The 24,842-nt window shown below is 37.1% G+C and overlaps 4 protein-coding genes and 1 long non-coding RNA gene across 17 annotated transcripts in view; 3 read left to right on the top strand and 2 right to left on the bottom strand.

Annotated features, from left to right (window-relative positions):
* Positions 1 to 13,752, top strand: part of LOC116430947 (uncharacterized) — a 202,042-nt gene extending 188,290 nt beyond the window's left edge. For 4 of the 8 annotated variants that reach the window (XM_031985713.2, XM_031985710.2, XM_031985711.2 and 1 more), the window contains 15 exons: positions 5,509 to 6,320; positions 6,472 to 7,008; positions 7,156 to 7,930; positions 8,103 to 8,276; positions 8,363 to 8,533; positions 8,724 to 9,035; positions 9,250 to 9,571; positions 9,682 to 9,928; positions 10,017 to 10,200; positions 10,306 to 10,522; positions 10,604 to 10,795; positions 10,875 to 11,122; positions 11,479 to 12,017; positions 12,126 to 12,303; positions 13,055 to 13,200. In XM_031985713.2, the coding sequence (XP_031841573.1) occupies positions 5,995 to 6,320; positions 6,472 to 7,008; positions 7,156 to 7,930; positions 8,103 to 8,276; positions 8,363 to 8,533; positions 8,724 to 9,035; positions 9,250 to 9,571; positions 9,682 to 9,928; positions 10,017 to 10,200; positions 10,306 to 10,522; positions 10,604 to 10,795; positions 10,875 to 11,122; positions 11,479 to 12,017; positions 12,126 to 12,297 (4,416 nt within the window). In that variant the 5' untranslated portion in view covers positions 5,509 to 5,994 and the 3' untranslated portion in view covers positions 12,298 to 12,303; positions 13,055 to 13,200. Of the gene's footprint in view, positions 1 to 5,508; positions 6,321 to 6,471; positions 7,009 to 7,155; positions 7,931 to 8,102; positions 8,277 to 8,362; positions 8,534 to 8,723; positions 9,036 to 9,249; positions 9,572 to 9,681; positions 9,929 to 10,016; positions 10,201 to 10,305; positions 10,523 to 10,603; positions 10,796 to 10,874; positions 11,123 to 11,478; positions 12,018 to 12,125; positions 12,304 to 13,054 lie in introns of all 8 variants that reach the window. The other 4 variants (XM_076367957.1, XM_031985715.2, XM_076367959.1 and 1 more) reach the window with 4 other exon arrangements.
* On the bottom strand, positions 7,851 to 17,018 carry LOC143174556 (uncharacterized). Its single transcript, XR_012998694.1, has 6 exons — positions 16,254 to 17,018; positions 9,094 to 9,561; positions 8,607 to 9,025; positions 8,355 to 8,514; positions 8,085 to 8,290; positions 7,851 to 7,991 (listed from the first exon to the last, which is right to left on the bottom strand). It is a non-coding gene; the product is annotated as an uncharacterized LOC143174556 (long non-coding RNA).
* Positions 13,772 to 16,208, top strand: LOC116430952 (excitatory amino acid transporter 3). Of its 3 annotated transcripts, none has more exons than XM_076367965.1 (10): positions 13,772 to 13,842; positions 14,111 to 14,392; positions 14,467 to 14,644; positions 14,733 to 14,775; positions 14,858 to 14,894; positions 14,993 to 15,176; positions 15,261 to 15,494; positions 15,562 to 15,753; positions 15,840 to 15,974; positions 16,047 to 16,208. In XM_076367965.1, the coding sequence occupies exons 2-10, from the start codon at positions 14,155 to 14,157 to the stop codon at positions 16,171 to 16,173; spliced, it is 1,368 nt and encodes a 455-aa protein (XP_076224080.1). In that variant the 5' UTR covers positions 13,772 to 13,842; positions 14,111 to 14,154; the 3' UTR covers positions 16,174 to 16,208. The 3 variants fall into 3 exon arrangements, with proteins under 3 accessions (XP_076224080.1, XP_076224079.1, XP_031841588.1); XM_076367964.1 differs by lacking the exon at positions 13,772 to 13,842 and adding an exon at positions 13,864 to 14,029; XM_031985728.2 differs by lacking the exon at positions 13,772 to 13,842 and having other exon boundaries at positions 14,036 to 14,392.
* Positions 17,019 to 17,042: 24 nt separating the features above from the next.
* Positions 17,043 to 22,606, top strand: swm (Zinc finger protein swm). 4 transcript variants are annotated; one of them, XM_031985724.2, is made up of 10 exons: positions 17,043 to 17,291; positions 18,086 to 18,204; positions 18,285 to 18,582; positions 18,701 to 18,859; positions 18,940 to 19,298; positions 19,378 to 19,626; positions 19,716 to 20,243; positions 20,353 to 21,140; positions 21,216 to 21,470; positions 21,758 to 22,606. In XM_031985724.2, the coding sequence occupies exons 1-10, from the start codon at positions 17,233 to 17,235 to the stop codon at positions 21,836 to 21,838; spliced, it is 2,895 nt and encodes a 964-aa protein (XP_031841584.1). In that variant the 5' UTR covers positions 17,043 to 17,232; the 3' UTR covers positions 21,839 to 22,606. The 4 variants fall into 4 exon arrangements, with proteins under 4 accessions (XP_031841584.1, XP_076224076.1, XP_031841583.1 ...); XM_076367961.1 differs by having other exon boundaries at positions 17,044 to 17,291; positions 19,728 to 20,243; XM_031985723.2 differs by having other exon boundaries at positions 17,044 to 17,291; positions 18,698 to 18,859.
* Positions 22,366 to 24,780, bottom strand: LOC116430953 (sodium/bile acid cotransporter 7). Its single transcript, XM_031985730.2, has 4 exons — positions 24,538 to 24,780; positions 24,310 to 24,453; positions 23,961 to 24,210; positions 22,366 to 23,774 (listed from the first exon to the last, which is right to left on the bottom strand). Exons 1-4 carry the CDS (start codon positions 24,778 to 24,780, stop codon positions 23,530 to 23,532), a joined length of 882 nt encoding a protein of 293 aa, XP_031841590.2. The 3' UTR covers positions 22,366 to 23,529.
* Positions 24,781 to 24,842: the final 62 nt, after the last annotated feature.

Raw genomic sequence — 24,842 nt, 5'->3', positions numbered from 1 at the left:
CGAGATTGAACGTGGCGCCTTCATCTTCGCGCTGAGAAGTCGAAGACTTCCAATTTCTTACCTAGAATTTCACGGATTAAGATGCTCACACTGGTGTGTACCACCGGTGGTACACAGCTGCGTAATTTGTTAAAATAAAGCAACCTTAATAAGTGATTTATTTATTTAATTGTTTATTAACATTTGCCTACAATTATCGATTGAAGTCAGGAAAGTAGGCGCGTGACAAAAGAATGCAGTTCAACATTTTTGCAAATGTTGCTGTTACACCTTGCCTTGTGTTTTCTTTCACAACGGTGCTCGACGACACTGCTTTATATCGTTAATCTATTGAGCAAAGAAAAGGATTTGATACTTGTGTCTGCCTTCGATTTACAAGTTAATGATTGATAATAGAAATGTAATATTGTACTTACATTTGAAAGGAAATTATAAGAATAATGGTTATTGAATTGTGCGTTTAGGGCAATTTGAAAAGAGTTATTTGGATAAATGGGGTTTTTAGCTTTTTCTGTTTAAGGTTTGCAGCATTGCAATGTTGCAACGTTGAATGAGTTAAACCGAGAATGAAAATATATTGCTCGCAATGATTTCAGTTTTGTTGAAGTCACCCCGGTTGCAAAGTAGAGAAGTTAACGTTATACGTTGCAGCGTTACAAGTATTAAACTGAGAATGAAGATTTATTTAGTGAGATGGCGGGATTTCATCTTCGCCATTTACTTTCGCTCGTAATAATTTCAACTTTGCTGTGGTTCTCACTTTGAAATATCACCATCCCTTCTAAAGTTTTCTCAAATTGAAAGATATCTTCTGTATGAAATCAAAAGCACATTTAAAATCATCGTTATTATTTTTCAGCTTCCCTCAAATTCAATAGTATCTTATGCATGATAAATAAGACACATTAAACGTATCATCATCATTTCTCAACTTTCCTCACATTAAAAAGTATCTTCTGCATAAAATCACATTCACATTAATAATACCATCATCGTTTCTGAACTTTCTTCAAATTCAACAGTACCTCTACATGAAATCAAAGACACATTTATATCATTATTATAATATTTTTCAACTTTCCGCAAATTCAAAAATATTTTCTGTATGAAATAAAAACATTTCAAATCGGAGAAAATTAAACAAACACAATGGCGTTCTGAAAATGACGAAAAAAAGCTCTAAGAACGCGGCAGGGTTAATGAACTTCCTCGGTTTGAATCCGGAGGATCGCGCAGCCGGCGCGTAAACGGGTTTCCTCGAGATCCGCGCGTTTTAATTGCTGTAAATCTGTCCCGGTGCGTCGGGGTTAGCGTCGGGGAAAATTGTCCCTCCCTACGCACTCAGCCGGAGCCTCTCTCTATGCTCCTCGGCGATCAATTGTTCGGGACCCTCGCGAACGACTCACGGAGATATCCGAAAAACGCAATTAAAACAGATCGTCTGGATTCTCTGTCCCCGCTCGGCGAATCGGACATGCGAAAGTCGCGACGATAGTGCACTGTGATTGATTAAATTCGTTATTGAATGGAAAAGTTGAGTTTGAATTAAGTCAATCCATAGCAGAGTACTTTATTAATGAAATATTCGATTATCCGATTTGATTGGGCGAGTGACAGTGTAGATGAATGGAGAGTAGGGAAGAAATTTTTCAAAGGATGTTTGGAAGATTTAGTTATGTGCGTATGGAGGTGTAATATGAAAATCTAAGAATTATTAAATTTGAGAATAGTTGGGGTAAAATAATTTGAGTCGCTGGAAATGGTGACTTGGTTAATCGAGGTGACATGTATTAATTTTAATAGTGGATTTAAGTTTCAAAGATAAATTCAATATTAATACCAGATTTAATTTTCAAAGGTACAACTCTTCATATTCCGAATTATAAAAAGCTTTTACAATAACTATAAAATACACAGAATGTATTAATAGGAAAACAAATTCATTACAATCAAGATTTATTGGTAAGAACGATGATTGATATGTGGACTATTGGAATCTGTGAGAAACAGAAGAATCTTGTGTCAGTAACAACGTTTCATATGGAATAAGGTAAAACGATGGATGTCATGAGGGTTGACAATAAATTTTGAATGCTTTCCGTACGCGCGCGACAATGAAGAGAGATGATTCACGCGTGCCGTGTAATTTGAGCAAAGTGGCATGATCGTGGGAGGCCTCGCTTTGTCCTCTTTAACAACTGGTTTAATAACGGCACCGCGCGACGCGCGTGTGGGATCCGCAGGAAAGGAGCTTTCAACGCGAGAAAATTTCTTGCAGCGAATGGAATTGAATATTTCCCAGAAACCAGATACCATAATATTCCATATCTCGAACCATAGAATTTCTAAGTTCTGAAATTACCGTAACTACGAACAAATTGCTATAGACACCAAACAATGGTAACGGTCGCTTTCACTAATCATCGTGAAAGATTGTTATTACAACATCACATCACGGAAATATGGCTGTACAAACACACTACAGTGATTTCTCTTGCAACTGCTCTCACTGGTACAATTTTATTCATTAATAATTTAGTATAAATAAAAAAGAATTACGTGTCCATCGTATGCTTACATTTGTCTGCTTCAAAGACCAACAATTTGCTACCAGAGAAACAATATTCACTTTTAGGCCTTTATATTCGAAAGCTGATTCTGAGTTACCACTTGATTCGATGTAACAAAATCATAAAATTTATTCAGTTTACGTACACAAACCTAGCACGATATTACAGGACAAGGGATTAACTCAGGAGAAAATAATAATACTTACATTTGCCAAATTCTGTTCAAAACCTTCATCCCAAATCTGCCACAATATCGCAAAACAAACGGATAACGCAATAATTACCGGAAAAGTAAAAAATATTGAACCGAACAGTTCAAGTATTGTGTTTCATCAACAAGCGTGTATTAGAGTTCACGTAATGGCGGCGAACGAGTTGTCCTCCGCCATCATTCATCGAATCTTTCCGTTTCTCCTCGACGGAGCCGAGTAATTAGGTGATCTGACTTTGGAACAACGACGTGATTATGCGCCGGAATCGGAGAAAGAGAGAAAGGAAGCTCGCGCGGTTCATAATTACCACCCAGCCCGGCCCGGCGCCCCGATCTTTTCTTCTTTCACCGGGCTGTGTCCGTGCGAGCGTGTGCGGAGGAGGTGGGGAATTAACTAGACGCGCGCGTAATTAAAATAATTTGTCAGCTGACACCCCCAATGATGCAAATTAACGGCGACATTCGCGAGATGATTGTCGAGACGACGCCCTTGTTACACCCACAAAGATACTCGATTGTTGTTCTCCGAATCGTTGCCCCGACACCTGGAATCATTATGGTACTCGCTTTGCACGCGATGGAAACGCGCAATTGAACAATTGAAGTAGAAGTAAAAAGAATTAATTAAATTTTTGGTAAAATGGCGAGTGAGTGTTGAAATGAAATGTTTAATAAAATGTTAAATGTTGAAATAAATGTTGAAATAAATGTTGAATGAAATATTAAATAAAATGTTGAATGTTGAAATAAATGTTAATCTCGTAAAATACTGAAATAAATCAAATTACCAGTTCGAAAATTCCACTGAATGGTTCCGAAGTGGAATGAATAACTGTGCTCCAACACTTTGAACGTTGCATGGACTTCTTAAGTTTAACGAGTAAATTTAAATTTAAGGTGAATATCTATGAAAGACCAGAACCGCATTTCCAAGACCTCGCAGGCTCTCCGTTCAACGTTAAGAAACCAACAATAACAATTCCATTCAACTATACAAGCTCAAATATTAAATACTCTAGAACTCTATTACAACGGTGCATAGGACCTACCTGCCTAGCTAGCTGCTAACTAAGATAGCTAAAGTTGTAATTACTTGGCTGTCGATCATCCCAGTTAATTAACGACTCTCGGTAAACGCAACGAGCGGATTGGTTCCTTGGAAACTGGGTCTCAAACATAATTTATTTCACTAAAAAGTTCATTGTGCGAAAGGAACATTGAAAAGGTTTTTGTTACTTGATCGCAGCTATTATAATTATGACGATCGGCGCGGCATTTGTTCGTAGAATAGAATAGCAACTAAAATCATCTAAAAGTTCACTCGTTCCAGGAACTATTCTATCAAGTGCATAAGTGCCACAGTACAGTTAATTAAGATTCCAAATGTATTAATCTTCGAACTATCCTCCATAAATTCGTGAAATTCGCAGTCTGTTATTCCTGCAACATATCACTTCACTGCATCGTTCGCGCTTCACGTTTACAAGGGAACCGTGTTCACTGTTAGAACCAGTAGAATTGGTTCGTTGTTACGATCAACCTGAAACTCCGGTCTAACTGTACCCATACCGACTATTCGATGCAGCAACGAAGCGCCGTAAAATTTTATAAATCTCCTCTCCGAGGATGATTATGGGGATAAATCTTCAATCTATCAGTGCCTTTAACTAGCCGATTAATTAAACGCGAACCGCTGAAAATTTCGTTGAGATTCGAGGCGGCGCGCGAAGGAGGGAAACCGAATGAGAGAAATTGCCCCGTAACGACGAACGTGGGAACGCAATTTCCATTTCCCTTGACAATTACGAACAGTCAAGATTTACACGGGGAAGAGTTAACGGGCGTAAACAACGTTAATAATTAGAAAAGTCCTGCGCCGCCACCGCGCGCGCGCGCGTACGTATCTCCTTCTCATTAGTGGAACCAGTTTGTCATTAACCCGTCCCGACTCGCCCCGAGCCCTGCCGGTAATTCCATCCCCCGCGTAAAGACAATTATTACGGCCATTTAATACGAATTTCAGATCGCTAGGAATTCAAGCTTCCCGCGACAGAATCTCACTTTCGTCCCGCGAAGAATTCGAATTAAACGTCTAGTTTTCCGAATCCCACTGGACCTTAAATATCGTTAGGGACCTTAGAAAATACACCATCACATAGCGAAATTATTATTTTGAAATGTGTAAAATCGAATTTTATATTAATTAACAGTAGAACTACCGAGCAATTAATGTGACTTATTTATAATTTCTTCTAAAAATTAGAAGAGTACATTTCTTGAGACTCGCTAATCTATTTTACAATTTCTAACGAAAGCGTTTTTATAATTTTAATAATTGCAAAATGGGAATTTTCGAATTAGTAATTCTGATTAGCTCGGTAATTCTAATATTACGTTAGTAGTGATTCGGTAATTCTAACAACGTCAAACGTTAAGCATCCAAAGTGATCAGCATGCAACGACTTAAACAAAGACAAGACTTAACAAACTCAAAGGCACATTCCCCCGCGAGCTAGCTTCGACGCAGACAATTACCAAGAGAAATAAGAGAGCCTCGTTCAAATGCCTTATCGTCACAACTCACCCCCTTAATTCTTAGCCCGAGATTTCCTAGTGAAGGGGTTGCATGAGTCAGCAACGCGGTCCTCCCGTTGCTCCTAGAGACGAAGAATTCCGACGGCATCCCACAGGGTCTAATAAAAACGACGCGGTCTTGGTGTGTTCCAGGTAGAATGCTGCGACACGAAACGCGGTGGTGTTTCGCGGCGAGGCTATGAGAAGGCTGAATGGAGGCCGAGGAAGCCTCAGAGCCCCCTGGGGCTCCGACCAACGTTTCCTCGTCACCCTGCGACAACATCAAGCGTAGCTGCGTCGCGTCGCGACTGATCTAGACGCAATCTAGACGACAACTCTGGTGTCTTATCCCGATACCGACGAGCTAACCAACCAATAACAATAATAACATTTGCGTGTAACCGAATACCTGAAGAAGGCCTGGTCAAGCCTAGAACACCGATAGACGAAGAAGGTCGCCCAACCGAACGGCCTGAGTCACTTTTTTCCCTACCGACGCACGACCTACTTCCGACCGAAGTGTCGAAGCTTCGAACGGAGATCGACATGTGCGCGGTCCCGAGGAGCGACGAAGAGTAACGTGTGTCCGTGTATATTCAAGTTTGAACGCTGAAAACGAAGGAGTCTAGGAGGCCGAGAATGGCGGCGCCGGTGATCGAGAAGAAGCGGTTCTTCTGCCGCGAATGGGCGTTCGTCAAGCTGTCCCATTGCCTAGAGCAGAGGCCGGCTTCGAAGACCTGCGGCGCGTTGATCGTCGGTGGACCCGGAAGCGGGAAGACTGCGCTCTGCGCCGAATTGGCTTGGCCGTCCACCAGCGCTAATGCCAGACACCAGAGGTCCTTGAACAGGAGGCTGCTGGCCAGGCACTTCTGCCAGGCTAGGAGCGAAGCCTCCTTGTCGCCGGCGCAGTTCGTTAGGTCCCTTGTCGCTCAACTTCTACAGGCCAGCTCGGACGGAATTCACAGGTTGGTAGTCGCGATTTTGAAATTGGCAGAGTATCAACAGTAGACTAGTCTGTTTATATGTGGACACTTTCCACTAGTTCGCTTTTTTTCTGTTTTCATTGGCTCCTTCTCAAACTCTAGGATTAAATTTTTGTTCTTGTTGGGTCCATAGAGCATCCCCGAATTCGCCAACTCCTGGCAGCACCGCAACAACCACCACCAACGCCACCACGGCTCCGTTAACCTCGAGGGAAGCCGTGGCGGAAGCCTACGCCGAGAAACTCCGAACAGATCCAGAGATACAGGCCGCCCTGCAACCGGACATCCTCGACAGAGATCCTGACGACGCACTGAAGAAAGCTCTACTGTTCCCCTTGTTGGAAGTCGAACCACCGAAGAGCTGTTTGTTCTTGTTGGTCGATTCCATCGACGAGGGACAGATCCTGAACCCCCCGCAAACTGGCACCAGAGACTCAAGAAGGGAGAACGAGAATGTTAGTAGAACAATTGCTGAACTGTTGGCCAACCACCACCACCTGTTTCCGCAATGGTTGTTGCTGGTTTGTACTGCTCGACGTCAAAGTAAAACGATCTCGAGGATGTTCACCGGATTCCGCAAGATCTCGTTGGACGATTTAAGGAAGTCCCATGTGGTCAGAGATGTTCAGCAATATATCCTTGCGCGACTGGATCAAGAGGATGCGCTCAGGTAAATAAAGACTTGGTATTTTATTGATTTAAGTGTATCATGTCGTAGGCAGTAGACGCAATCTATTATTCAGATATGTATACCATTTCGTATAAGTAGCATTCATTATTTAATTCAATAATCAATAATTTTATTTTCCTGGTTTAGGCAGCACATCTCGTGCGACACAGCCGAGATGCTGAACCAGCTACACATCAAGAGCAACGGCTGTTTTCTGTACCTGGAGAAAGTTCTCGACGGCGTAGCCGAGAACTTCATCGTCCTGCGAGAAGTCCGCGAAATACCAGGCACCCTGAACGGTCTCTATCTTTGGCTGTGTCAAAGACTCTTCAGCAGGAAACAATTCGCCAAAGTCCAACCGTTATTGAACGTGATCCTTGCTGCCAAATTGCCTATCACTCAGGATATTCTCTACAAATGCGTGAAAACCGCCTGCACTGGGATCACTATCGAGGACTTCAATCGACGCCTGCATCTTCTGCGAAGAGTGATTTCGGTATCCCGTGCCGGTGCGCTGATGCTGTTCCATCATAGCTTCGCCGAATGGTTGCTCGACGTTAAACATTGCACTCAAAAGTATCTCTGCTCCGCCATAGAAGGCCACGCCATGTTGGCTGCTTATTACACCATTCGCGGGACAGACCTAAATCCTGATGAAATCTGTGTGCTAGGACAACATCTCCAACGATCTATCACTAACGTAGCCACTACAAACTGCAATTTGGATGTTCACACACTTCAGGTACTCTGGATGATTGGCAGTGGAGCACCAATCGAAGAATGCTACCTAGACAGCTCTGAGTGTATCCTTTGGCCCAGGCAAGAAGTTAAATTACTGAGATTGCTTATCGATGCTGGGGCCAAGCCGTCTGAAAAGGTTGTAGAAGATGATGCCAGCAAGGATGCTATTTCTTCTAGTCAGGTACATGATCATTAGATGTTCACTTCTTACCCTTTTCATGTTTAGTATAATCATTCTTCTTCTTAAATATTGAATCAGAACTGTTTAGTACTTTGTATCAAGCGACACGTCTTCACTTTTTCTTGGATTACTTATAGAATTGTATAATACTTACTTTACTTTGTTGTGAAAGGTCTCGCAAGATGTTAGCCCAATGGATGAGTCTCCTAGCGAACCATTAACAGAACTGCTTGGTGAGAGTGGAGACATCAATCAAACTGATTCTTGCGGACGAACAGTGCTGCACACACTCGCTGCAGATGGCAATGCATCTTTATTGGAGTTGGCTTTAACAACTTGTCCTCAGGTGAATTTCTATTTCTGAACGTCAGAAGTGTAACAACGTCTGGTACTTTCTTAATACAATTTGTTAAAAATCCCTCACCTCTTTAGGCAAAATTGGAGGCTACAGATCGCCATGGTCAGACACCCTTAAACTTAGCCGCTAGACATGGCTACGCGGATGTAGTTCGCGTGCTTTTGGCTGCTGGTGCCTGTGCGGATCATGCAGACTGTGATGGTTGGACTGCCCTCAGAGCTGCTGCCTGGGGAGGACACACTCAGGTGATCAGTCTAAAGTATTTACCTAATGTCATCAAATGAACAATTCCTGATGTTTGCGGGAAAAGATACTTACCCCTAAAAATAGGAATGTTTTTACTGTGATGGTGTATACACTTTTGACTTGATCATAAATGGGTCATATACTGCATTACAAGTGGAAACATAATAAAAGATGTATGCAAACGTGTAGGTAGTCGAGATGCTCTTGGAGCACGGGGCAATAGTAGATTGCGCTGACTGGGATCAACGAACCGCGCTGAGAGCAGCTGCGTGGGGTGGCCACGAAGACATTGTTAAAGCGCTTCTGCAGCACGGCGCCGACGTCAACAGAACAGATGATGAGGGCAGAACCGCCTTAATTGCTGCTGCCTACATGGGCCACAGTGAGATAGTTGAACATCTCCTAGACTTTGGCGCGGAGATCGATCATGCTGATAGCGATGGTAGAACAGCTCTCAGTGTCGCTGCTTTGTGTGTTCCTTCTAATCATGGCTATGCAAAGGTTCGTTCGGTTCTCAACTTAAAAAGGGATTAAAAAAAAAAGCAACGATGAGACTTACCACCAAATAATCCACTTCGTTGCATAGACGACAGTCTAATTAGTACCTCATAGTTCTATGATCATTAAAGCCTACACATTTAATAATTTTGTAGTTGATTCATTGGCTTTCTAAGTCAGTTGTGACTCAACAAGTAAACATTGTTTTCCATCACAGGTGGTCACAATACTTTTGGAGAGGGGAGCAGCAGTTGATCACCAGGACAAAGATGGCATGACTCCATTACTGGTAGCAGCATTCGAAGGTCACAGAGATGTCTGTGAATTACTCTTGGAATATGAGGCGGATGTAGATCACTGTGATGCCACTGGACGTACACCTTTGTGGGCAGCAGCCAGTATGGGTCATGGATCGGTTGTTGCCCTTTTGTTATTTTGGGGATGTTACGTTGATAGCATCGATAACGAGGGCAGGACCGTTCTCAGTGTGGCTGCTGCCCAAGGTGGCACTGACGTGGTGAAACAATTGCTGGATAGAGGTACAGATCCCTGGTTTAAAATCGTGTCATCGTTTTGCTGATTCATTGTATAACAATTAAGAATCAAATTTTACAGTTGTAAGAAAAATAAATAAGCAATGGCGTTTTAGGTTTAGATGAACAACATAGAGACAATTCAGGGTGGACACCTCTGCATTATGCTGCTTTTGAAGGTCATATTGATGTATGTGAAGCATTGCTGGAAGCTGGAGCCAAAATTGATGAAACTGACAATGACGGCAAGGGAGCCTTGATGCTTGCAGCACAAGAAGGACACTATACTCTTGTTGAGAGATTGTTAGAACAACATGGCGCACCAATCGATCAACACGCTCATGATGGAAAAACTGCGCTAAGGTACACTTCTAATCTTATTTTTAAAAAATGAAACCGTTCTTCTAAATCATCTTACAAACTGATTTCTTATGAATAAAATTCAATATAGACTTGCAGCTTTGGAAGGGCATTATGACACTGTCAGAGTATTATTAGCCCACAATGCTGATGTCAATGCAAAAGACGCAGATGGTAGAAGTACTCTCTATATCTTAGCCTTGGAAAACAGATTAGCAATGGCAAGATTTTTACTGGAACATGCCCGTGCCGATGTAGAAAGTAGAGACTCAGAAGTGAGTGACCACAAATTTTTATTCTAGTACTGCTTTTCTTCGGAGATTTAGTTTAATATGTCATAGTTTGGGATCCAAATCAATACGTAAGTTACAACTTTGTAGGGCAGAACACCTCTGCATGTAAGTGCTTGGCAAGGACACGTTGAGATGGTTGCTCTACTGTTAACAGAAGGCAGTGCCAATGTAAATGCCTGTGACAACGAGAACAGAACTCCTCTTCATTCTGCAGCCTGGCAAGGACACGCCGCTATTGTTAGACTACTTCTAGAACATAGAGCTACTCCTGATCACACTTGCAATCAAGGTGCAACAGCTTTGGGTAAGATACAAGTGCTTTAATTTACAATCGTTACCCTTTAAGTCAAGCAAACAATTACCTCTGTCATTGAATACAATTCAGGTATAGCTGCACAAGAAGGCCATGAGCATTGCGTACGAGCACTCTTGAATCATGGTGCTGATCCCAGTCATTCTGATCACTGCGGGCGAAATGCGATTAAGGTGGCTGCTAAGAGTGGACACGATACAGTAGTAAGGCTTCTTGAAGAACACTCGGCTAATCAACGAATTCTTAGACCTGGCATTAATGGAGGTTGGTTTAGCGTACACGAAAATGCGAAATATGATATTGTCTTAAAACTTTTATACTTTCTTAATCTGTCATAATGTAGGTGGAAGTAGTAGTGCTACTTCAGTAACCTCTAATTCAACAGCAGAGACAAAACCGTCGTCGGCAATTCTAAATCCTCTCTCTACACAGTATAGTCCCGCTGAATCACCAGATTCAACGAAGAGGAGAAGTTGTGTTTCCCTAGGCAATAACTCTAGCAACAGTAAATCCAGCAGCAACTTGACGGGCAGCACGAAGAGCGATCAAGGGAAATTCAATCAGAACTCGATGGTGAATCAGGTAATAAAAGTAGGTAACAAAGATGTTTCTAATGCTTTTCCATTAACTCATAATTGCACTTGAAGAATTTTCAAATTCCGATACCACTTCCAATCAATTCATCCATCACACGTTTCATTAACCGCTGCATGTTTTGTTCATTCTGTTCCATGCACTCGTGTACAGATCGTTTCTTATCCTGACCATGAAAAGATTTGTTTCACGTTGGTACAACCATACTCTCGCTCGAACCTCCATACATACTTAAGCCACTCAATAAATGAGAACCTTGTTCACATGCTTTGTAGAAATCAACTCAATCTATACACGCTATGATCACAGACCACATGAAAGACCAGACCGTTATCTGACTCCTATAATTTTAGACACCATTATCTTTCACGCAACAACTTCAACAATGTTCGAGAGGAGCGAAGAGTCGACCACTCAGCAAACTCTTGTCGCCCCTGAAAAGTGAACCACAGAGCCCGATCTATGCTTCGCCGCCTCATTCACCGTTAAGCGACAGTCTCATACCTTATTCGCCTACAAACACCAGTCCACCAAGCGCCCAAACAGCAGCTAACGTGATACACAACCAGTTGGGGGTCACCCTGTTAACTGGAAACCAGAACATACCGTACAAGACGCAGCTGAGTGGCTACAGTCATACACCAGCCATTTACGAGCCAATTAACATAAAAACCGAAATCATTGATAAGAATGAAGTTAACAAACCGTTTGAATTGACAAACGAAATGTTAGGTTTAAATGTTGGAAAAGAAAAGAAGAATGGACTGGACGAGAAAAGAAACTCGGCCGATACTCATTTTACTAGAGACACGCATATGAGGATAATTCTGGGGAATAGTGGAGCTGGTGTTGGCAGGAGTGTAAAACACACTTCTGACCATACCCCTGCCAGGTAATTTTATTTTTCAATTTATCATTTAAATATCTTATCCTTTTAATCAAATAATTTTATTAATATGATTGAAGATTACATGAAGCGTTTTACTACTTTCTATTCCAGTGCAAGTAATGTGAAACCAAAGCGCAATGGCTTGGTGTCCAACCCAGCCATGAGATTAGTAGCGGGTGTTAGAAATGGAATTGAGAATGCAACTAATAGAAATAAACCCATTACGACACGAGTAAATGGATTTCAGTGGAAAGCAGAGGCACGAAAGGAAACACCTTTGTAGGGAAAGGTATTGACTCAATTTTACTTTTGAGGATCGCAGGAAACATCTTTGATCATAAAAACGATGTGTCTGTATCTTAAACAAATGTAAAGATAAAGAATAAATTATAGATGCATTAAGAAACTTTCATTGTACAAACGAATAGAACAATATGTTTGTTGTATCTTTTACAATGCACCGTATTATTTCATTATGCTTCATGAATATATACAATTTCCATTAAATTGTACACTTAGAATTAGAATTTAAATATTCCTGTCCCTTAAGTTTTATTTGATTTGATTGTCAATTTTAAGTTTGAAGTTTGTTGTATGAATTTGTTGTATCGTTCTTAGGTTTTCTTCTTATTTTGAAAGTTTAATTGTAGTTTCATGAAATGATATTACAGTATCCGAATGATTACACAATTTATAAGAAATAGATGTAGATAATCCTTACGCACTGTAATTGCAGTGTCCAATTTTGGAAGTGGTATCAGTAGATCATTGTACTCCTTCTTACTAAATCATGACTTATACATTTATGCATGATCAGGAATAACTATGTATAACATTAGATTTCGCAATACAGTTCTATGCTTAGCAAACAGTGAGTTTTAAAAGTTTTAATGTTCTAATGTTTTCAGAATAACTGGTCTCACTAATCTATGTTTAAGTGTGTCTGTGTTGTATCAAGTTTATGTAAATCGTTAATTAATCCGATAAACGTTAAAATCGAGGTGAACCTCTAATCACAGTTTTAATTTTCTTTTATATAGGTTGTGTTATCAGAAACACCTCAGCAGGGCACCGGAATCCGTTACTGTGGCTGGCGAATCGTAATTACCAAAAAGCGAAAGTCAATAAACAAATTTTTCTCTTTTTATTTGAGCAAAATCAAATTACCTCACCTGAAAAAGTGAAGCACAAGAGAAAGGTCTATAAAGAACTCTGATTAAAGAGAAAATCGAGTAATATACGGAATAAAAAAACCAAATATTAAGCAACATAGGAAAATATGTAGATTTAGATATGTAAACTTACGAAACATACTTTGTATAAATGTAACGTTAATAAATTTCTTTACTGATCTCACTAATAAACTTCATATAAACGACAGTGAACTAATTATTGGAACTTTAAGGATTAATAGTAATCATTTTACTGGAGAAATGATAATAGATTATTTGAGATTCTTTTTCTTCAGAAGACTGGATGCAGATGAAATGCATAATGTGATGTTTTAACGATTAACTTGAAAGACGATACAGAATTGTAAAGATATGTATAAATTATATTGAGCGATTAAAGATATATAGCATGATAATGCGAACTCAGTTACAGATACGTAAAATTATGGCCTGAAAATTTAAAGAAAAAAAAAACGTGTGTAAATACACATTCTTCATGTATTGTGCACGATCATATTTATTATATTGTAATAGGTGCAAAATAAATAAAAGGCAAAGTATCAATACTTATTGTCCATTCATTTCTACTACTACTATTACCACTACCACTACTATTTTTTACTCGATTAAACATTATATCTACAATCGGTTTGCTGGTAAGTATATCCACTGTCATAAGATATTTTTCTGAAGGCAACATTGTGTACTTTTAAAAACTAGCATATTTCAATGAACACCTCACATGTGAATGAATCTGGAAACAATAACATCACTATATAACAAAGAAATTTACACATCTTACTACTTCTCTATCACTGAAACAGATAAGAAGTCTTATCTCTCGTAAATAAAAGATAGAAAATCTTATATAATTAATAGTCATATAAATGAAATAGTATTTCATTTTCCTAATAAACATTGCAGATCTATAATACATTACATATAATATAATAGTAAATTAACATAACATGGAGGCATTAAGAAATTTATCAAAACAAAAGATAATATTAAAGACAATCCTTGGTGTATGTGCTGGAATTGTACTAGGTAGCATTCTTAAAATTTACACACCTCAACCATGGACACAGCGGAACATTATGTATCTCAAGTTTCCAGGAGAACTATTTATGAGGCTTGTTAATTGTTTAATTTTGCCTCTTGTAATGTCTAGCATTGCGAGTGCTACTTGTAATTTGAAGAAATCAGGTAAATTCAAAATAAGTGAAATATTCTTAATAATTTTTCTAAGGTATTGCTTAATACATGGTTCAAATGTACAGGTAAAATTGGACTAATGGCATTATACTATTACACAACAACGACAATACTTGGAATAACACTGAGTGTAGTACTTGCTGAAATAATAAAACCTGGGGAAGTACTCAGAAGTGAAAATATTATATCACAAAATTCGACCAGATATTTCATGACAGTAGATACAATTTTGGATTTGTTTCGGTAATTCATTTACACCTGTAATACTAGTATAATAGTAATAACATTCAATTCAGTACTTTTATTCATTTTTACTCTTTTTGAAACACAGCAATTTGATACCAGATAATATAATGAACGCATGCTTGAATCAGGTAACAAACTCTTTATTTGTTACCTTGTTAACTTAATTATTATTATTTTTGATACTGAACACTGAAATATATATTGTTTCAGTATCAAACTGTATTAGAAATACCAGAAAATATCTCAAGTATGTTTGAAAAACAATAGAGAAACTTTTCTCCTAAATATAACAAAAGAACATTACAAAAAACATTACAAAACTATAAAATTTATTTCTTCTTGTAGAACCACTATCTGAATGGCAAATAAGCCATAGAAATGCACCAGGAACAAATGTTTTAGGCTTAGTTTTTTTCAGTGTAATGATAGGTCTAGCAATTGGAAACATAAATGAGAAAGGTGAACCATTGAAAAACTTTTTTCATTCTTTATCAGAAACAATGATGAAGATTATGAATTGGGCAATAATGTAAACATTATTATAATCATACTATCATTAATAAAAATAAAGAATGTTCATAATTATAGTAAAAGAAAAATTTATCTTATACAGGATAGTACCGCTAAGCATTTTGTTTCTCATCTCTGCAAAACTTCTGGAAGTGGAAGATTTTCAAAGTATAATAAAACGTTTAGGAGTTTATATGTTCACTGTATTCAGTGGTTTACTCATACAAGGTTTTGTACTACTCCCCTTGGTATATTTTATATGCACACGTCAATCTCCATACAAAGTTATATATAAACTTGGGCCAGCTTTTGCTACTGCATTTGGAACATCATCCAGGTAACTAATTGATATATTATGTTACCTTTCTTTATAGAGATTTAAAGTGTCTAAAAATTAAATTTAGTACAGCTACAGTTCCTGTAACAATCACATGCTTAGAAAACATTGGAATACCTTCTAAAATAACTAAATTTATTGTTCCAATTGGTGCTACAATAAACATGGATGGCATAGCACTATATGAAAGTATTGGTGCAATTTTTATAATTCAGTTGCATGGACTACAATATTCATTATTCAAAATCATAATAATTAAGTACGTATCACTATAGGAAGTAACAAACATTCTATTCACATAAAATAATTTACATTCCTATGATTCTATCAAATTAACTATTTCAGCATTATGTGTACTGTATCATGTATTGGTGCTGCCGGTTTACCCAGTGGTGGTTATGTAATGTTAATAATGGTACTGAATTCTGTGGGTATTCCAGCAGAAGATGTTTCATTAATTATTGCAATTGATTGGTTTGTGTAAGCATTCCTCAATAATATAAAATGCCAGAATATTTTGTTAACATATTAAACTGATATATTACCTTACAGAGATCGCATTAGAACTACCATGAATATTATAGCTGATGCTTTAGGAGCTGGCATAATAAATCATTATTATAATAAAAATAAAGAAGAATCTATATCAGAAGAACTCGAATTATGTACTTTTAAGTAAAACAATTCTATGTAACATATAAAAATTGTAATTATTGCAACTAACTTATTGTATAATACCAATAAAACTTGATAACTTACATTAAGTAAAATAATTGTCTTGATGCTCTAACTTTAACTGTCCTCTCATCTTACAACATTCTAATTAAATATTACCTTTGTAACTTCATTACAGAAGGCGCGAACATTTTCATAAAAAAATACGAATTCTATACGAAGCAGTCTGACCAATCCAAAAATATTATATCACGTTATTAAGTCAATATAGTCATCATATAGGTACAATGACTACATTTCACTATACCGTGTAAAATATTATATAAAAAAGTGCATAAGATAAATCCAATTTCTAAATCTAAATTTAATATTCAATTTAAAAAATTAAAGTAAAATCCGACAATAATAATAATATAACTACTCAAAGAAAAGCTGCTATATTGGTCCATTGTGCACTAAGCAGGTCATCCATCTTAAAGAAAAAAATAAGTAAAGTCCCAAATATTTTTCAAACGGTGCAGCTAAAGAAAAACATTTTTATTTTCTCTTAATGAATTGCTCATTATTTAAATAATCAAATAAGATTGAATAACTATTAATTCCGTGCATCTACAATCAATTTCATTTTAACAATTCATTACAAATTTAAGTTTTTCGCAATGGTACCAAACGAATAATGGAACTTTATTTCTTTCAAAAATAAACGAAATTTATAAGCAACATTTTAAGATTTCTTACTTTTTGGGTAAAGTTATTATATTAGACTCAACTTAAATTTATACAGGCCTTTTCATTGCATTATTTACGTTTCTAGCATCATCATATTCAATGTCGATAAACCAACAAGCATACCTAACCTATCTGACGAACTGCAGTCAGCGACTCCTGTAATATTTTCTAGAAACTTTAGTTTCTATCTATGTGAACGCTGTGTGTATAGGAGCGAGATTTCAGAATGGCGACTGTCTTTACTTAGAAGAGTACTTATTCCCGCCCAGATATTGTGTAATTAACGTGTGTCTTTGAACAGTTCCATGTGTTTTTTGTCGCGAATTCACTAAAAATGATAATAGAGAATCCGGATCAATTCAAGGCGTGGCTCACTGCCGTCTTGGAGCCGCTGTAAGTAGGCCAGCTTGCCTGAGTACAGTTTTAGGTGTATGTGTATGCATTTGATGTTGTAAATGGCCGTACATGTGCTATGCTTTATACCCCATGCAGATTTATATTTACGTGTGGTAAACTCGTCTGTTTCTAAACGATACTCGGTAGATTACAACGGACAACAATGCCACAGGAGATTTATATTGCGCTCTTCTTTAACAACCATTCGAATAACAATATGCCCGTTCATAATATATTTCTTGTATATTTTGTAGCCAACTTATTTCGAATGATTGTGGGCAATATATTTGGCTTACTGGCATTTTTACTTGGAACACTAATTCTAAATATATTTCCTCGAACATCAGGAATGTTGGATCCATTTTATTTCATGATTTTCCTATACAAATAACTTAATGATTTACTCTATAATGGTTTGTTGACAGTACTGATTAATTATAATGTTTCTTTTGTTATAAATAAAAAAATAAATACTACTCATACTTGTCTGTATAATCGGAACTCATTTCTTAAAACTATTTTAATAGATGTTGAGATGTTTACAAAGAAAATGTATTTTAATTGAATGTGCATTTAATAAAAATAATGGATATGTTTCAGATGAGCATGTACGCTCTGAGTTTTACATACTTTAACTGATCATTCCATTATTAACCTTTGATGGGCTAATTATAATTACATAAACGACTATATTCATTAATTTGAGATTATCTCATAAACTATACAGGCTATGTTAATATTTATAACTTTCAAAAGTATAAAACATTAATATTATACATTCATGTCTACAGTTGCGATGCTGATCCTGCTGCACTAGCAAAATATGTATACGCTCTGGTTAAGAAAGATAAAACTTTGGAGGAATTGCGAGGTGGAATGGTTGAACAACTTGACGTCTTTTTACAACAAGGTGTGTTTATAACTTATACTAAAACAATATCATTTGGATAAGCTGTGAAGCTATTGATTAATATTACAATATCTTTGCAGAAACCAAAAACTTTGTAGAACTGCTGTTCAAAACATTGGAAACTCAAGAATATATACTTCCACCTGCAAAAAATGATCCAGATGGCGGTGGGACACCACCTGGTGTGAATCCACCACCACCTCCATTAGCAACTGAAAAAATAGCCGAAAGTACAATTCCTGTCACATCGATCAATACAAACCCTCCAGTTCCCCTCCAAATAAATGGATCTGCACCTATGTCAATAGGTAAACGTGAAACTAGAAAATCAGATTCTGAAAAAGTTGACAAAGAAAAAGAGAAACGTTCACGAAGTCGGTAAGTTTTGTTAACAAAAAGATGTTTTACTAATACTGAAATTTAAAGCTCGTCTTTTATAATAAAGTTACAGATAACATGACGAAAAATCTTCATAGTGCAGTTTTTATTTCAGAAGTGGTCGAATGAGATCCAGGACAAGATCACGTTCACGTTCATGGGAAAGAGACAGGCGTAGGTCCAGAAGCAGGGAGCATATACGTCGTGATAGAGAACGTGACAGGAGTCGACCGTGGAGAAATGAATCGCCACCAAACACAAGACGACATGATAGAAGGTTTGTCAAAATTTTATGTTAAATAGTGAAGTATTTAAACTGATAAATATACCTTTACTTACAATGCTTATTTGACGCAGGCGAAGCAGGAGTCGTAGCACGTCACCTATACGACCGAGAATACGAGACGGTCCAGACAATCGTGACCATCGAGCGCGATTTAGAAATAGGTCGCCAACCCCTCTTCGATCAAGATCTCGATCACGATCGTTAGATCGGAAAAAAGTAGACCGATCTGACAGGATGGATGTGGACAGAACAGATAGGATCGAGGGTAGCCCTGGTGGAGGTACCCCAACACAAGACAGTAATCATGGAGATGTAGACATGAGATTGTCTACTACTAGTCAGTCAATTCAAAGCGTCGTCGCTGTCGCTTCTAATGTACCAAATAACCAACCAGGATTCCAAGCAAAGAGGAGATGCAGAGATTTTGATGGTTTGTATTTAATTATTGTGTAGAATTGAAGACGATAGAGAAAATCCTTTATTATAAATTCTTTCATTTATGCTTTCAGAAAAGGGATACTGTATGAGAGGTGATCTATGTCCTTACGATCATGGTACAGACCCAGTTGTATTGGAAGATGTAGCTTTAAGTCGTGTTTTGACTTTCGGTCCACATAGTGCGCAAGCACCAGGGACCGTACCTGTAACGGCAGTACCGGAACCACCTCAAGGCCCTAATGGAAATGCCCCGCCACAACACCTCCCTCTTGCGAGTTTACCTCCGCCTCATTTACGAAATCAACATCATTCTAATATGGGTAATGATTTTACAAAAGATATGTCTATGAACGTATAGACAACATTATTGTTATGTAAACTCATGTCCCTAGCAACACCTAATCTTTAGCAATTTTCACAGATGCATTTGCAGAATATAATCCAGATGCGCCAAGTATGGAGCCTCGAATGCCATGGGGAAGACATCCTCAACCGGGACCTGGTATCTATGGAAGGGGACAAAGAGAACTGATTAGCGTGCCAGTAATTCCACACACGAATTCATCAGAAATTACGCATACTCAAACGAATCCTTTAAAGCGTAAACAAGCATTCGATTTCAACCGTCTTGGACCAAAACAACGAGTGGTGCATAACCCGGCTAACTGCTCTTTGGAATTAAAAAAGGTTCCTCGTATCGTGAACAACATAACCCAATTGAATAATCACTTCTCCAAATTTGGTAAAATTGTAAATATCCAAGTTAACTTCGGCGGGGACCCCGAGGGAGCATTGGTTACCTTCCAGCTACCAGCTGAAGCGAAGGCTGCTTACAGAAGTACTGAGGCTGTGTTGAACAATAGATTTATCAAAGTGTTTTGGCATAACAATGTTAATAATAACGCATCTGGTGGCGCCATTGAAAATGTACCCCCAGGTAAGCATTTATAACATAAATCCATATATTCTATGCTCTCCTTGAAACAAACGTTATAGTGTTTATATGTTGAGTATTGTATATTATATAAAATATATTATTTTTTTAGGCTGTCGTCCTTCCGTAAAAGAACGATTGGGTGCTGCTGTAACTACACCAGCGAAAACTGAAGATAACGAATATATTCCTACTCGTCGTTCAACCGAGGAGCAGCAGGTCACGCAAAATTTGGTCCCGACATCCCCGAAAACTACTACTGTTCCTACTAGGGAAGAAAAAGTTCTTGCAATAAAAAAGACACAAGAAATTTTAGCCGCTAAGGAAACCTTAAAGAAGAAACAAGAGGAAAAACGTAAAGAAGCATTAAAATTAACCGCTGACTTACGTAAAAGGAAACAGGAATTATTAGACAAGCATTTGATAGAAATACGAGCATTGATTGATAAAGCTGAAAAGAATCCCGAACAAAAGGATGCCATCATGGCAACGATAAAGACTATGCAACAGTCCATCGACAATTTACGGAAAGATTTAGCCGCGAACGGCCAAATCGGCGGAAACAAGACTCAAGTAAAATCTAGAGAACAAACTCAGAAAGAGATCTTGGACGCCGAGTTAGACCTGATGACTGCGCAACAAGAGGGACAAGACGCCGGAGAGTTGCAGAAAAGACTAAACGAACTACGAGCTCAAGCTGCTGCATTGGGTCTGAATGCAGGTCCGGCTGTCGGTAGGGGTACAAGATCAAGTAGAGTTATACGAGGTGCCCACGCGATATCATATAGGGGACGTGGTAGAGGGAGCTTTGCCCATGTTTCGGTAGATCACAGACCGACGAGTCTTCTAGTCTCTGGTTATGAAACCGAAGAAAAGGCGGAAGTTTTAGCGCATTTTCAAGTAAGAATCAGTTTTTATGCCTTCTACGCAATCAAGGAATCGTATCTTAATTGTTTTGCATTCGTTGTGTTTCAGCAATTCGGAGAAATAGTGAATCAAATAGTGGATGACGCAACGCCTTCAATTGTGATTAATTTCAAGTCAAGAAAAGAGGCCGAGGTGGCTTTAGTAAAGGGACGCACATTTCAGGATAGATTACTGTCTATTACATGGGTCTCCGGGCATCATTTACATCGTGGCGGAGGTGGTAGCAATACAAACTCATCTGTACAACTTTCTTCGCGTTCTGAGCAAGCACCGCCCACCACTGACGAAGAAATTGATTTAGAAGTAAGTTCTTAAAAGTTTAAAATCTAGCGCGGCATTATAATACTTGATTAAGTATTCTTTTTCATTTTACTACGTTTACTTGACTTTACATATTTTATCTCTGAAGAAAATTAGTTTCTTTACCTCTTAAGTCAGAAATATCTTTACTTCTTAAGTATCTATAATGCTACTGTTAACTACAATAATTCTTACCATTATGAAATTACGATTTCTTGTTCTTCATTTTCTTTCATGATAAATAAAACTGAATGAAACAAACGATGGCTATAAATTTGTAATTATTGTAGGGAAACGCAGAAGCATTACTTCTCGAAGAAAACGAGGAAGAGGAGGATGAAGATGGCGAATCGCGTAGCTGGCGGCGATAGCAGCGTCAGCGTTGTTCGTGACAAGAACTTAATACCAGCTACAATGAGTGTGATGATCTGGGCGAATCAATACATGCTCAGCGCCTGCGCCACTGCTGCACCGTCGTTTGATGCATTAAATGCCATGGTTTTCACGAAAAAGTCAGGTTACAAGCTCATACACGTTATCATGAGTGTTACACTATTTGTTAATATTATTAAATATATGCGTGTGCGCATTATAACGGTATAAAAAATGAAGAAAGTATATACCGTAACGAATTGCGTGTCACAAAATAGAAAACTGATATGCAAGTTTCCAACAACAAACAAAACAAAAAATTAACCAAATTTATCCCATTATTTGTAGAATAAAATCGCTATGTTTTGTATGGGAAACATCTTATTCTGAATTCGAAGTCCTTTTTCTTTCACGTATAGAATTATGACAAATTGTCGTCTATTGTTATTTCTTTAAAAGATATAAGTCTATAACAAACAGTAGCCAGACTTTTAGGAATAAGTAGAATACTTATAATTTTCAGAAGTTTTACAATCGAAAGTGAGGAAACTATATTTATAACTTGTAAGATACAAATACAATTTATTATAACTACTACATAAGATAATAGCGTACAACGCTTCGAAGTAGTGTAATTTTTTTGGTTTTTCTTTCTCTCTCTTTTTTTTTACTTTCACTTGATGTAATATTTAAAGATTGTTCCTGTAATGATGTACAGTGTAATGTATAATTGTCATGATTTCCTTTTATCAATTGTCAAATGAAAACTAAGTTGATTAGAATTGGAAAACAAAGCTTATTCGTGCATAATTTTACACTAGTTGTTTTAATATACACTGAAAAATAGTAATATACATATAATTGTTACATGAAAATTTTTAAGATTAGTTTCCAAGGTAAGTATTAAATTCTGCAATAAACGCGGCACGTATACATTTTACGTGAATCTTAGAAAAAAAAATCACAGACTATGTTTCAACATCGTCAGCATTTCGTTATACATATAAATAAACTTATTTGATACATTTTGAAAATAATTTTGAGTAAACACCTACCCAGTATTTCGTTAAGTATGCTACTTTTTCAGAATGAAAAAAATTATAAATAACATAAATATGATTTGCATAAAATTCTCTAAAGACTTGTATTTTATAATCGTAATCTATTTTAAGAAATCTTGTTCTATGTCTTTCAAACTTGAATATTAGCTTCTAAGTCAATTGTGCAGTATAGTATATGAAACGTGAAGATATTGTTTTACTATTATTGGATACTGCGATACTGCATTTTGAAGAAATTAACTGTAAGACATTTCTAATAGTACATTTTGATATATATACATTTCATTATTAGTTAAATAAATAAAGCTAAAAAATTTATTTATTATGTTAAACAGAAATAAATGGAAAATATTTAATACAATTCCTGTCATTTTCTTGGTCAAGATAACGATTGCAACACACGAATAATTTTCCGTTTCTTCCATGATCTACTAATACATAATAAAACATTTTATAGAATTTCCAATTTAAAATTGCTATAACCAGTAATGTTAACTATTAACGTTCATTTCATGTGTAATATGACTACACTGCAACTAAAAGATTATTTTTAAAAAATTATCAGAATTAAATACAAAACGTGCACTCTACCTTAATAGAAAATAATTCGAAGATACGTAATATTCACATTATGGGGACAGCCAACTAGCTAACAAACTACCTAACAATAATTGTGCAACTGGTAGAACAGACAATGGTAAGTTTACTGCTGGGCCATTTGCTGAACCATGGTAAGCACCACGCAAAACCCAACTGCCAAGACCAACTGACTTGTGAGTGCTTGTAAAAAGTGCAGCTAGTAAGATGTCCCGGGGTAACCATCGAGAGCACAATATCCAACACAAACAGCTAACAAATAGTTGTCCCACGCAAGCTTGAACATAAAAGATAATATCATAGGGGACTGAGAAGTACCATGCATGTAGTACTTTTTTAAGTGCTTACATATATATATATATATAACATATATGTAACTAAGTTAATAATATTTTATTAAGTATCAACCAACTAAAGGCATGCAACAGAAATATGTTACTATGATTAACAGAAATACACTCACCGATTACTACACATAATAATACATCACTAGCTTGCAGTGAAGATGCATCCACTGAAACAGCATCACAAAACCAATGGTACGCTGTAGCTAATAATAATCCTTGAGAAAACCATGGTGATTTAATTTTAAAACAGAAGTCATATTTCAAAATATACACTTGAATCGCAATACCAATAGTTAATGGTATGATTGTGCTACAAATAGTTTCTTTGATATTTACACCAACCAGAGGTGGCGTAGATGCTCCTAACTGTAACAGAAACATATTTTCACTACAACAATTGATACAAACGAAAATTTCATTTTCCATTATAAATAAAATTGAATAATAAAAGTAAATATAATTTACCACAAAGTACAGTAACACTGGAGATATAAATAATCCTCCAAAATGAGAAATCAAAGTTATTACTATGCTTGTTGATAAATCTGCTTGTGCTAGTCGACATAAAACAAGGCTTGTATTAAATGGGGGTGGCATACAATAAAGTACCTACAAACAGAGACTCATAATAATCAATGTACTTAGATTTGAACTCAATTGAATTCTGTAAAGAAAATATTTTTCTTTATTTACTTCCATTCCCTTTAACAGCCACATATTAACATTTGCATATGTTAATAGACATACTCCCAGCCTCATCAAAAATGGCATTAAAACATATATAAAAAACATTGTAAATATCACGAGGGGACCATTGCTTAATGTTAAATACAATGATTTAGGATTACATATTAACCCTGCTTCTAGGTATGTTAAAGGCACAGCAAAATATCGAATTATAATATTTCCATTAAAAACACCTATAATACACAACATGAAAAAGCTGCATTGCAAATTGTTATAAAGACCAGTATTCGATTACAAGTACCATTTGTTTT

The sequence above is a fragment of the Nomia melanderi genome, chromosome 5 (assembly GCF_051020985.1).
Source record: "Nomia melanderi isolate GNS246 chromosome 5, iyNomMela1, whole genome shotgun sequence".
In the NCBI taxonomy this organism is placed as follows: domain Eukaryota; kingdom Metazoa; phylum Arthropoda; class Insecta; order Hymenoptera; family Halictidae; genus Nomia; species Nomia melanderi.
Note: the sequence above shows the minus strand (reverse complement) of the source record. Positions and strands in the feature narration are given on the sequence as shown.

Bases quoted from the DNA above. Each gene is read 5' to 3' on its own strand.
- LOC116430952 (XM_076367965.1), top strand. From the start codon at position 14,155: ATGGAGGCATTAAGAAATTTATCAAAACAAAAGATAATATTAAAGACA. The intron at 15,495-15,561 runs GTAACTAATTGA...AATTAAATTTAG, and splicing joins GCATTTGGAACATCATCCAG to TACAGCTACAGTTCCTGTAA. The intron at 15,754-15,839 runs GTACGTATCACT...TAACTATTTCAG, and splicing joins TTCAAAATCATAATAATTAA to CATTATGTGTACTGTATCAT.
- LOC116430953 (XM_031985730.2), bottom strand. From the start codon at position 24,780: ATGTTGTGTATTATAGGTGTTTTTAATGGAAATATTATAATTCGATAT. The intron at 24,454-24,537 runs GTAAATAAAGAA...CTCTGTTTGTAG, and splicing joins GGCTGTTAAAGGGAATGGAA to GTACTTTATTGTATGCCACC. The intron at 24,211-24,309 runs GTAAATTATATT...TTTCTGTTACAG, and splicing joins CAGTGTTACTGTACTTTGTG to TTAGGAGCATCTACGCCACC.
- swm (XM_031985723.2), top strand. From the start codon at position 17,233: ATGATAATAGAGAATCCGGATCAATTCAAGGCGTGGCTCACTGCCGTC. The intron at 18,205-18,284 runs GTGTGTTTATAA...ATATCTTTGCAG, and splicing joins TGACGTCTTTTTACAACAAG to AAACCAAAAACTTTGTAGAA. The intron at 18,860-18,939 runs GTTTGTCAAAAT...TATTTGACGCAG, and splicing joins ACAAGACGACATGATAGAAG to GCGAAGCAGGAGTCGTAGCA.